Below are 12,712 nucleotides of genomic sequence, written 5' to 3'. Positions count from 1 at the left end.
TGTAATCCTGCCTCAACCTCCTGAGTCACTGGAATTATACGCATGAACCATCATGCCCAGCTGAGATATGCTTTTAAAATATAAAATACCCTCTCAATTTCTAAGACTTATTATGAAAATAAGAACCTGATAAGTCAAAACATTTTAGATTATGCTGAAATAATAATACTTTAGATATATTAGGGTCAAAATATTATTAAAATTAATTTCACTTTTTACTTTAAAAAAAGTGGCTACCAGAAACACTGATGAACCTTGAAGACATCATACTAAGTCAAATAAACCAGTCACAAAAGTATGATTCCACTCATGAGGTATTTAAGAATAGTCCAATCTAAGAGACAGAAAGTAGATTGGTTGTATAGTTTCAATTTTGCAAGATAAAAAATTGTATAACTTAATGCCACCATACTGTGCACTTTAAAGTGGCTAAGAGGAAATTTTGTTATTAAAATTAAAGACATGGGCTGGGATTGTGGCTCAGTGGTAGAGCGCTTGCCTAGCATGTATGAGGCACTGGATTCAATTCTCAGCACCGTATAAAAATAAATAAATAAAATAAAGGTCCATCAACACCCAAAAAATATTAAAAATAAATAAATAAAATTAAAGACAACTTTTTAAAATGTAGCTGTTAAAAAATTTAAGGGAACAGCAATGACTATGAAAGCAGATAAAGTATGCTTCAATTTTAATAGCAGCAGAGCAGCTTGTGTTCAAAACCAGAGGCATTTATCATTGATGGGGATGTGTCAAAGCTATGACTACTATGCATTTGTTAAGATTCCCTGGAACATGACAGATTGTCTAGAGCAAGTCTCTGGATGTAGGACAGAACTGAGGCCTTTACAAATGTCCAGACCATTTTGGATATTGTTAAATGAGTGATTCTATGGAATCTGGGTGGCCCCAAAACTTTAAGTACTAAGACTGACTGACTGACCCACCGACCAACCAGAGTTCACTATCTTGGTAAACACGCTCCTCGTCAAGAAGCCAGAAGAGTGTAACACATCACCCTTGGCAACAAAGGTCCTGATTGGCTCTGCCTTGACTAACAGGTCTAATACAGCTGGAGGCATTTCAATGAGAAGCTCAATGCTTTTCAGCCTAGCGTGGCATCACAAAAAAGCACTTTTCAGAGAAGCTCCTTGTTCAATCAAAAATGAAAAAAGAAATAAAGAAAGAAATAAGCCAGGTGTGGTGGCACATGCCTGTGATTTCAGCAGCTTGGCAGACTGAAGGCCTAAGCAACTTTTGAGACTTTGTCTCAAAAAACAAAACAAAAAAAAAAGGGGGGGGGGGAGACCACTGGAGATGCAGCTCAGTCGTTAGGAGCCCCTGGGTTCAATCCGCTGTAGCAAAAAACAAACAAATAAATAAATAAGATAATTTAAAGTTTCATTTAGTTACAAGAGTAGAATTATAAAAGGATAAAGGTCCTGGGGGAGGGGGAAACAGGAATCCTTACGAAAGGTAGCAGAATGAAAAAAAAATTAATGGTTCTTTAAGCAAGGTTTGTTTTTCTTCATGTTGGTGTAGTTTATTAATAGACCAACAATAAAACGGTAAATAATAGCATGGTTTATAACGTTATCAGTCATTAAACTTATAATCATACTGGGATTTAAAAGCTTTATTTTAAATGCTAATCACAGATTTAGAAAAAATGACTTAAAACTATAAATTATACAGTTAGTAAAGAGGTACTCATGCCTGTATAATATAATTACAATGTATGTTTTTTCAGCAGATTAGTTTTCATGATCTCAATTGATGCACTAAATAGAACTCTTAAAATATGCAGGACAAGGTTGCCATCCCACTATTTAAGAAGGTCCATTAAAAACATACTGTTAATCAAGTGTGGAGGCATCTATCTGTAATCCCAGCTACCTGGGAGGCTGAGGCAAGAGGATCCCAAATTTGAGGCCAACTTCCTCAATTTAGTGAGAAGTCCTAAGCTACTTAGCAAGACCCTGTCTCAAAAAATAAAAAGGGCTGGTAATGTAGCTCAACGGTAAAGCACTGCTGGGTTCAATCCTCATGACAGAACAGAACAAAGACACCGCTTGGATTTTTAGCTCCATCTCTAGTACCCACATCAATGAGGAGTACTTGCCTAGAAAAGGCATGCAGACGTAATGCTCCATAAATACAGTAATGCATCACCAACTAAGTACTAGGAAGCTTCAGAGGAGGGAAAGTTCTTCCTCAACACAGAGAGTGGAAGTAGTTACTGAGTTGAAGTTGCTAAGCTAGGTTGAGTATCTGTTCAATATTATTGCAAAAAACTGGCACAGTGCCACAGGGAGGAAATCAGAAAGTTCTAGGAACTACTGCATAGTCAGAATGGCTGCTGGTCAAGCTTCTGAGTGATCATGACAAGGTTGGAAAGACCAGTTCAAGTTAGAAGGACTTGAATAAGGAGCTGCAGTTCACTGCATGTCTGCAAGGCATCTGAGAGGCTGCAGGTACTGAAATAGAGAAGTGCTGTGACAGGACATTTTCTGGTAGTGGTGCTGGGAACTGAACTCAGGAATGCTGGACAAGGGCTCTACGACCGAGCTACATTCCCAGCCCCAAGAAGTGATATGACTTTAATGGTACCTTCAGAGGATGACTCTGGTTGTGATCAGCAGGTTCCATTAAGAAAGGCTGGAGTGGACACCACACTTAGCCAGAGTCACCCGAGGGATCTGGAAGGTCCATGAAACCATCACTGTCTTAGGTATGACACAGAGGTCACAGAGAAAGGAAAAAAGAACCTTTTCTTTTTTCTTTTTTTTTTTTTTTAAAGAGAGAGTGAGAGAGGAGAGAGAGAGAATTTTTAATATTTATTTTTTAGTTCTCGGCGGACACAACATCTTTGTTGGTATGTGGTGCTGAGGATCGAACCCGGGTCGCACGCATGCCAGGCGAGCGCGCTACCGCTTGAGCCACATCCCCAGCCCAAAAAGAACCTTTTCAAGGATATCTTTATAGCCTAAATTAAAGTTTGTGTTCTCCTAGAAGATTCCTGTTTTCATGGACAAAAATTTACTTGACCTATGAGCCCCGTGTAAAATTTCTTTTACCTTACAGTCTAACTTCTTTAAGTTGACTTAGGGTAACATGGCACATAACACTGTTTTTTGCTAGAAATGATGCTAAGATATGATGATGAAAAATCTACCCTAGAACTGGACAGATGTGTTTATGCTCTGAGACTTATTAGCTTTGTGATCCAAAAGCCTAGAGGTCTGTTTCCTTATGTAAAACCAGAAAGACACTACTCCACTGTTCCAATGTCAGAAAGATTAAATGAAATGATGCAAGTTAATGCTTAAAGCAATAACCATTATTACCTTAAACCAGATCAGATTCTGAAATAATCACTTTGAAAATTCTTAGTATTCTGAGTAAAATACGAGGGTATAAACTTGGACTATTATTTTTCCTGAGAAGCAGATGTACATTTGTATTTACACAAAGCAGTGCTTTTCTGCAGTGTTTTAAATGCATCCCTATGAGGCATTCAAGTTAGTTAGCATATTCTTAACTTTAACAAGCTCAGTGGTATTTAATATGCTTATGCATTAGAACACCAACAACTGCTGTACATAAACCTAGTGACTTGCAGTTATGTAGAAACATCAAGGTGTGATCAAGATTTTGCAAATTATTATTTTTTTCAATACATGTGTTACTCCTTTATTAATTTTTATGTGGTGCTGAGAGTCAATCTCAGTGCCTCACATATGCTAAGCAAGTGCTCTACCGGTGAGTGCTAAGCCACAACCCCAGCCCTGGGTTACTCCCTTTTTAAGACATTCATACCAATAACTGCCAATAACTGGAAATTGCTATTGTACCGCTGCTTCTCCTGCTACTTTGACTAGATTTCAGACAACAAGCCTAACCATGATCACCAGGAATTTCTAGTACACTGATGGAACCTGTGGTTTTCAGGTTATTGTCACGAGGAAGTGTAATATATATATACTGATGGAGGGGAAGATGACCCCTGAAGGAGAAGGTGAAAGCCGAGCAACCTCTAGTCTGACTCCTTAAACCTTCATCAGTTTGAGTTCACATAAAATTTTATATAAAAAGGGTATGTGTGGGCGTGGGGAGAAGAGATGCCTTACTGCTTACAGGGAAAAAAAAAAAAAAAGACTGAAGACACTTTCTTTTTTCTTTGTTTTGGGCACTGGGGAATGAACCCAGGGGCACTTAACAACTGAGTCACATCCGTTTTTGAGATAGAACGTCGCTAAGTTACTGAGTTTGGCCTCAAACTTGCCAATCTCCTGCCTTGGCCTCCCGAGTTACTGGGACTACAGGTGTGAGTCACACGCCTGGATAAGACTGAACACAATTTCCAATGCTCCAATCTAGATTTGGGGAGTGTGTGAGATGGGGAACACTTCTCATTTCACTTTTAAACAGGTATTGCAGCAAGGCAGGGATACATCATCAAGAGTGACTTCAGCACTCTGCTACTTAAGAAAGAATTTCACAGGCTTAAGAGAAACGTGAAAAAGGGAAATAACTCACAAGTGGGCTTAAGAGGACAAGCAGATATGCCCATTTATAATCACTATAGAAACATGCCACATCTTTGCATCTAAATGGTATAAGACAAAAAGTTACTTTGATTCTCTAGTAATAAATTTTTCATGTTCTATCAAAACCACTGAGAAATAATCTCCCCAAATTAATGGGAAATGTATTTTTCATCATTCTTGAATCAGAGTAATTTTTATAAACCATGCTCTCATTTCTAAACTATATCCCAGAGTCTAGGCTTAACCCAAACAGTTTTTCAAAAGCATTTTTTTAAAATTGGAAAAATAGTTGTACTCATATGGTGTTAAGTAACAAAGCAGGTTACCAAACAATACAACCAACAAGTACATTTTAATAATAAGTGAATAAATAAGCGTTTATTCCTAGGGAATAAAAAAAATTTTGATGGGATTTCAAGTTATTTTTAGTTTCTTGTTTTGGCTAATCTGTAATTTTTTAAATTGGTTCTTCTACTTATACATGACAGTAGAATCCATTTTGATGTAATAATTAAGCATGGAACATATCATCTAGTTCAGATCCCAGTACCTCTCTTTTTCTTTCCCATCTCTACTCCCTTCCCTCTATTGATCAGCCATTCACCTACAGTTTTTTAAAAAATTCATTTCTGGGGCTGGGGTTGTGGCTCAAGTGGTAGAGCGTTCGCCTAGGACACGTGAGGCACTCGGTTCGATTCTTAGCACCACGTAAAAATCAAATAATGATGTTTAAAAAAATTCATTTCTGTTGATGTACTCAATGGAAAGGTTCACTGTGGCATATTCATGTATATACACAGGAAAGTTACGTGAGATTCATTCTACCCTCTTTCTTTTTCCCATCCCTCCTCCCTTCCTTTCAATCCCCATTGCCACTGAACTTCTACGCAACCCACTACTGGGGGTTAGCTTCCACATATCAGTGAAAACATTCAACATTTGATTTTTTTGGGGGGATTGGCTTATTTCACTTAGCATGATAGTCTCCAGATCCATTCATTTACCGGCAAATATTATTTTTGTAGCAGGCTTTGCCACTTCATGACTCAATCTTCACTCGTTCCCTGGATAAGTATTTTTCTTATTGTCATTTTTAAGTATAACTGACCTTGAACCAAAATGTTGAGTACTCTTTGCACCGGGACACTCTCAGGCTCAGTTCACCTCTTCATAAGAACAAGAATTTTGTCAACATAAATTTACAATTCTAATTTAATATTTTAATTCTGCCCTGTTTCCAGCAGACAGCTTCTTCATTAAGAAGATCTGACAGGTTTTAAGAAAGAGGCCACTTCCAAGGTTTTCAACTAAGTTACCAGCTCTCACCAAAAAGGGAGAGGTTTATAGATTTTAAAGGGAGGAACAGGTTTCTCAAATGGAGCACAGAGAGTTGAGAGAGTGAGAGAGAAAGAGAGAGTGGGAGAGAGAGAGAGAGATTGACTGATTCATATAAGCAAAAATAACTGTTCCGAGGAGAGAAGGAATAAGAGTGCCCTAAACCAAAACACTGAGAAAGGCAAGAGGCCCTTCATTAGGTTTCTTTTTACACCCGCACACAGGTTAACGTCAAACCAGACATGCTATTTCAACTAAATGCCACTGCACACTCTACACCCATACTTCCCTTTGGGGGCAACCAACTTCTTTAACTGCAGAGCCTACTTGGAATCCTTGAGTGTAAGCTGATATATAAGCAAAAAACGGCATTACAAAAATATGAAGCATTTGTCTGAGTCCTCATTAGCCAAATAGCTCAGAGGAACAGTATAAAGGCCTGTATTCCAAGAACAGGCCTGGGAACCAGCCCAGACATATTCTGTGGCTCAGTTCATTATGGGATGGTGCCTCGATTTCCCTACTTGTCAAACAAGGAGAGTACTGAGAGAATTGAGAATGGTTTAAAAAGTATTTGGAAAGTAAAACTGGCAAACCACCAATGTTGTTTTATAATACCATAAAAGCCAGCCAGCAATGGGCCTTTACACTTAATAGATTCATGCTTATTAAAGGCACATGAGAAATGACACACAAACAACCCACAGCTAAGTGACTCAATTACAAATCTATACCCTTCCTGGAGGAAAGTATTAGAATGTGCAGAGATTTATTTTTCATTCTAAAGGCTGATCAAATAATGTATGATTCTTTTAAAAACTATGCACGTTTTCAAGCTGAATTTTAAACCTTAACAGTTGTTTTTTGTTCAGGAAAGTCTTCCCTTTTGAAAACTATCTTCCATGCTCTCTTATTTTCTAAACCTTATTTCTGAAATGCTGCTGAAATTCTTGATAGGTTCCAGGATTTTTCTAGCAGCTGTCCTGGAACTAAGGAAGAAATCAATAATCCCAAAGAAGCTAGGGGCTACCTCTCAAGAACTCAAGAGAGAACAGTGAATTCATACACTGAGATGAGGGAACTCAGAACTGAAATATTAATAGGAGTTTTTCATTTTCCACTGAAAAGAATAAAACTGTGCATTCTCAAATTGTCACTCTGAATGTTTATATCTCTGTATAATCTAACTGATATATATATTCCCAGTTTGAGAAACAGGATAATATGTGAGAAGAGCCTTTTCCTTCCAGTGAAGCAGAATATGGATTCTCACTTGAGCTAGTCTTAAACTGGCTGACAGCAAAGGTGAACCACCACAAAAAGCAGGTGTAATGAGTACTAAGACACTGAGAAACTGGGAACACAACCATGCTCCCCTCACTATCTAATTAACAGGACAGGCAAACAACAAAAACCATGAGGTCACAAAGGCAGCATAGGCTGGGCACAACAGGACGGCTTATCATACAAAGTGTCTCAAGGATCAGGGTGGAAAGGGCCAATTATGGGATAGAGATAGATATATATACATGTACACTCCTCCTACCAGGCCCTCATGCTATTTTGTTACTCATATATAAAAACGCTTTCACATTCAAATATCAATTCAGTTCATCAGTTCAGTGTGGGGCTTGAGCTTTGGTTTCAAACACCACAAAAGTGTAACTGACAGCAATACGCCTCAGCAAAGCACGGCAACAGCTCCAGAGTGACACCCCAGTTCTCACAAAACTAGGGGAAGAAAACTTTGTAAATTTATGCGACACTGATAACATGTTGAGCGTTCTGAATCTAGTTAAATCATATCCATAGGTGTGTGTGCCCTAACGTATGTGCCTCTCAGGTAAGTATATGAAAGTCTAACTCTCACTGAGGTATTTTACTCCTTCTGTAAGACATAACAGGCTTTATGACATTCCTTTAAAGTTCTCTGCAAGTTCAGGTTGATCTTGTGGCTTATTGCACAACAGACATGGGCACTTTGTTGAAAACCACAAATTAGATTCTAATGTTAAAAAATAAAAATTTAACTCTTGTTCATGATCATATAATTTACAAATGCTTATTCCACTAAGATTTCAATAGTTAATTAAAAAATCTAAGAAAAATCTATCAAGTTTAACTATAACGTTTCACCCCTACATGTATTAACCCCAAATGACCTTCCCTAACGTTTTAGTTGTATATAATAAAATGACAATCACTTCTAACTCTAAATCCCAACTATATTTTTTAGGTATGTCTGTATGTGCACACAATTCCCTCAATTAACGGACTCACCCTTCCAGGCTCTCTCATGCTATTTTGTTACTCATGATTCTCAGAAGAATAAATTCCCAAGTGTTTCACTTTATCATCCTCCCTTTTCTACCAAAATCAGTCCCTGCTTTCTCCTTTAAAACAGCCCTGTCTTCCCTATTAAATCACAATTTTGACAACTAAATATGTAATCAGTAATATATCAATCAATAATGAACCAACATATTTCTGAATATTTTGATTTTCTAAATACAAATATACTTTCAAAATTTGTGAGCTCTAAAGGCAGCAACAATATCATATGTAGTACACCTTACATACCTAAGCTTTTAGTAATCGAATATAAATAATAAATATAAGTTCATTACCATAAAAATCAAACAGCTGTTTTCACTTGATAAAACCCCACTGGTTGATGACTTGGAAGTGGCACTGAAACAATCCATTCGACACTGTGAAGTTTTAGTTAATGTAAATAGTACCAGAAATTTTCTTGCATTCTGGCTTAAAGAGGTAAAGAAATTTAAACAAGGCAATTCATAGTGGATATGTTTAAAAATCAACGACTTCCAGGATTGACAAGACCAGAAGTCATCAGAGATTCATAGCCCAACTCACTATATGTCCTATTATAGGGGCCATAAAACCTAAAAGCCAAAGACTTGGTTAGTTTTAATATACAGCAGACTCTACAGTCAGGAGTCAGGACATTTTTCAGTATGGGTCAAGATAAAGAAGAAATTTTGACTTAAAAAAGTTCGATTACATACAACTTCCATTTTCTAGTTAACTGAGGCTATGTACTAAAATTAATGAATTTTCAGTTTACCTAATGTAAACTCCAGCCTTCAAGCCCAGTTGTTTTACTTTTTTATTTATGAGCTTAAACACCAGGATACCTTTAAAATTGGTAGAATACATGCCAAACCTCACAACAAATTTTCCTGTAAGGGGAAAATAGCTATTACCACCAAGGATATCACTTACCAACTGTATTTTATTTATAATTTGCTAAATCAAACAAAAATATCTTCACAAACTTCACCTCTAACAAGGTGTCTTCAAATTACTTACTTCAAGAACTTATGTTAACCGTATATCAAACACTAAATTCAGGTCAAAATTATGTCTGTTTAACAAATACTAACTACTCTTACACTACAAATAATACTATTTATATTAAGTATTAGATTCTGTAATTACTAAAAATTTACAAAAGCAATGTAGTTTCTAGAGAAATACCTGAACCAAGCTATCTCCTGTTCACTCACCAAAACGTTACTTGGTAGCAATAGTCCAAAGAAAATTTCACTTTAAAACCCAACTGATGAACTATGTATCAAAAACATCCACTGGTTTCCCATAAATGTGTCTTGGCATATCTATTTAAGATACTTGTAACAAAGCCTTAAAGGATCCATAAGTATCAACACCACCATCAATCTTTTGTAGAAAGGAGGAGTTCACAGAAAGGCATATTCTCAACTTTCTACACACCCCAGCCCATCTCATCAGCTTTTAGAAGCTTATTGACTCTTGAGATTGGTTATCAAAGTAGCAGTAATTGAGAACTCAAACATTATACATAAGAATGCATAATGCAATTATTACAATCTTAGCAACTTTAAAATTTTCTTAAACAAGCCATATGTCATTTCTTACATTAAGTGTTTAAAACCCAACTACTGCAACCAGCTCTAACAGATTCCTTGAGGAATCGTGGCTAGGCTGAAATTTTGGAAGTGTTGGCTTTGGTGGTGACCAAGGAGGAAGAAATCTCTGGCTCCCCTGTTGCTGCAGTCCCCACCCTTCAAAATGAATATACCCACCGGTGTGAATTGACAATGTAGTCCAAAGAGCAAGGCAGGAAACGAAGTCCAGATCCTCAAAATGGCAGTACAGGGCATAACCACTAGGCCACCTATCAGTTCAGTACAAAAAGTACAACCCTGTGCATCATGGTGTAAAAGCTGGGGCCTAGGTTTCGCAATGTGCATCTCACACCTATGGAAATAATAAGAGGAGTAAAATCTATAGAAATCAACACACCCTAAGAAAGTGGGTGCTCACAGAAGACTGGTGTCAACACTTGCAAAGGTGGTTGGCTACTGACATAACATGGCAAGCACAAGTACAAAGTTGGAAGGAAGCAAAATTTTACAATCAGCTGTTGAGTCTGACAATGAAGAACTCAACATGGGCTTGATATTTACCAACAAAGCTTTGCAAATCGTGACACCCATCTATCATGCTTATGAAAATTAACACCCCACAAAAACCTAACATCCCTCAAGGATGACTTTTAACTCTCAAAGAGTTGGAAAGATTTGAACTACAAGGATTTGAACCAATCAGCAATGCCCCAAACCTGTTCCTCTCAGATTTAAAATTTTCCCTTTTACCACCTGACCATGGAGAGATATTTTGACAGGGAGAATTCCAGAATCCCAGAGAAAGGGAATCTATGACCCAAGGATGTGCCAAGGTGATTCATCAAGAACAAGTATGGATTGTCTGAGGGTCAACAGTTTTGAAAAAGTAAAGAGAAAACTTTCAAAATGCAGAGTGGATTTCTTAAAAGAAGTAAAATCACTGCTCTTGACTCAATCCTTCGCCATGTTGCTGTCAGCTCACCAACTAAGAGTGCAAATTGTGTGTCTTGCTGGGCCCATTTTCCCATGGTCTGTAGAAGGCGCTGTGAAGCACATCCTGTTCTAGCTCTGGGGCCCTTCCCCCCTCTGCAGCCTTACCCAGTGCAGAGAATGCGCCCCCTACTGACTCCAACACTCATCGCCTTTAGCCGACTTGGCTGCGGTGCATTTTGGGTGGGGGCTGGTATTTTCTTCATGGCCATAAACCAGAAGCAACAATGCAGATTTATAAAGAAACTGTATCAAGCTATCCAAGAGATTTTTCCCCTCTTCCCTCCCAATTTGAAGGTACAAGACACAGGCACAAGAAGCATCAGGGATGGGTACTGGGTGTGAGGGGATGGACAGCATTAAAATGGCAAACACAGGAAACAGTTTGGTTCTTTTCCCTCCTAAGCCTTTGTCTGTGAAATGGGGTTATGGCAAGAACTGTCCAGAGGAACTGGTGAATGCAAGAACATTAAGAAGACTTAGTGTGGGTGTGAGTATGTGGCTAAAAAGGATATTAGACTTTAGACCCCGATCTTGGACAGAAGAGGAAGAGAAGCAATCGCGCCTTTTCCAGTAGACAAGACATCTAGGGTGGGGGGCGGAGGGGAGCAGGGAGGTAGCCCAGAGAAAAACAGGAGAATAAGAGGGTGCTCAAAAAACTTCCCATTCATTTCATTAAAAAAAAAAAAATCTTTTCGTAGCTTTTTGAATTTCCATTTTCTGCCATCTTACTGCAAAGTTGGGGCTCAGAAAGCTTCTAAGAGGCCGTGCTGACCAGGCAGCTGAGATTGAGAAAGCGGGTGGCTGACTGTGGTCAGGACTGGAGGGAAGCTGGCATGTTGGGGAGGCAGGTTTGCTCTGGGGAGGCAAAGACTTTCACTCCTTGCCGTGCATGCTCCCCGCCCCCCAACCTACTCCCCCCTCCCCCAGCTAAGGGTGGGTAGATCTGGCAGAAGGCTCGTTCCGAGCACTGGGGTGTGCGTGGGGGGCTCGTTTGGGGGAGGGGCGGAAGGGATTAGTTCCAGGGATGGGAGAAGCTCGGTCTGGCTGGGGGCGGGGTGCGGGGAGATGCCATTAGCTGCAAAAGCCCCGGGTGGCCAGGTTGGCCGCCGGCCTCGGCGGGCTCGCGGGGCAGAGAAGGGGGTCGGGCTGCAGGAGGAGGCGCCTGGACCCCCGACCTGGGCAGGGGTAGCGGTTCGCGCCTGGACTGGCGGCCCGCGGGCAGCGGAGTATGCAAAGGAGCGTGTGTGTGCGTGGACGGTGGCAACGCGAGCACAATGCGCCCCGCGCCCGGGCCGGGCGGCAGGGCAGGGCAGGGCAGGGCCGCGGGTCCGCGCGCCGGCTTACCTTGACTCGGCCTCGAGGCGCGCGCGGGGCCGGCGTGCTCGGGGGCCGGGCGGCGGCGGCGGGCGGATGGCGGCGGCACGGCGGTGGCGGCGAGGGCGCGCCCCGGGCCTCGTCGCGCTCTGGTTCGGCGGGCACCGGCTCGCGCCGCGGCCGCGGCTGCTGCCGGGGGGCGCGGCGGGCGCAGCAGAGCGGCGGGCGGCGGCGGCGGCGCGAGCGGCTCCCTCCAGTCCCCGCGCGGGCGACGGCGGCGGCGGCAGCGTCGTCGAGCGGTGCAGACAAAGGAGGGGCGGAGGGAGGAGACGGAGGGTGTGGGAGCGGCGGCTTCACCGGCGCGGGCGGGCGGGCGGCGGCCGCGCTCTTCTCGCTCCGCGGCTGCGGGGACCGAGAGAGGGAGCTGTGTCTGAGGAGACGCCAAAATCCCCCTTAGCGCTGCCTGCGGGAGGGGGAGGGGGCACAAGATGGCGGCGGCCGGGGGGCGGGAGTTCAGCTCATGGATCCCGGCGGGCGGCGGAGGGGAGACCGGGGCGGCGGAGGCGGCGGCGGCAACGGGCGGGGGAGGGGGCCGATCCCGCGTCTCCC

At 41.4% G+C, this 12,712-nt stretch overlaps 1 protein-coding gene across 4 annotated transcripts in view; it reads right to left on the bottom strand.

The window, feature by feature from the left end:
- Adnp (activity dependent neuroprotector homeobox) overlaps nt 1–12,200 on the bottom strand; it is a 30,666-nt gene extending 18,466 nt beyond the window's left edge. The window contains exons 1-2 of one of the 4 annotated variants that reach the window (XM_026390938.2): nt 12,134–12,200; nt 9,974–10,148 (exon numbers count right to left, since the gene is read on the bottom strand). In XM_026390938.2, the coding sequence (XP_026246723.1) occupies nt 9,974–10,141 (168 nt within the window). In that variant the 5' untranslated portion in view covers nt 10,142–10,148; nt 12,134–12,200. Of the gene's footprint in view, nt 1–9,973; nt 10,149–12,133 lie in introns of those variants that run through there. The other 3 variants (XM_026390940.2, XM_026390941.2, XM_077799620.1) reach the window with 3 other exon arrangements.
- Between the last annotated feature and the right edge of the window lie 512 nt (nt 12,201–12,712).

The sequence above is a fragment of the Urocitellus parryii genome, chromosome 6 (genome assembly GCF_045843805.1).
Source record: "Urocitellus parryii isolate mUroPar1 chromosome 6, mUroPar1.hap1, whole genome shotgun sequence".
NCBI classification, from domain to species: Eukaryota; Metazoa; Chordata; class Mammalia; order Rodentia; family Sciuridae; genus Urocitellus; species Urocitellus parryii.
This window is presented reverse-complemented; position numbering and strand designations above follow the sequence as displayed.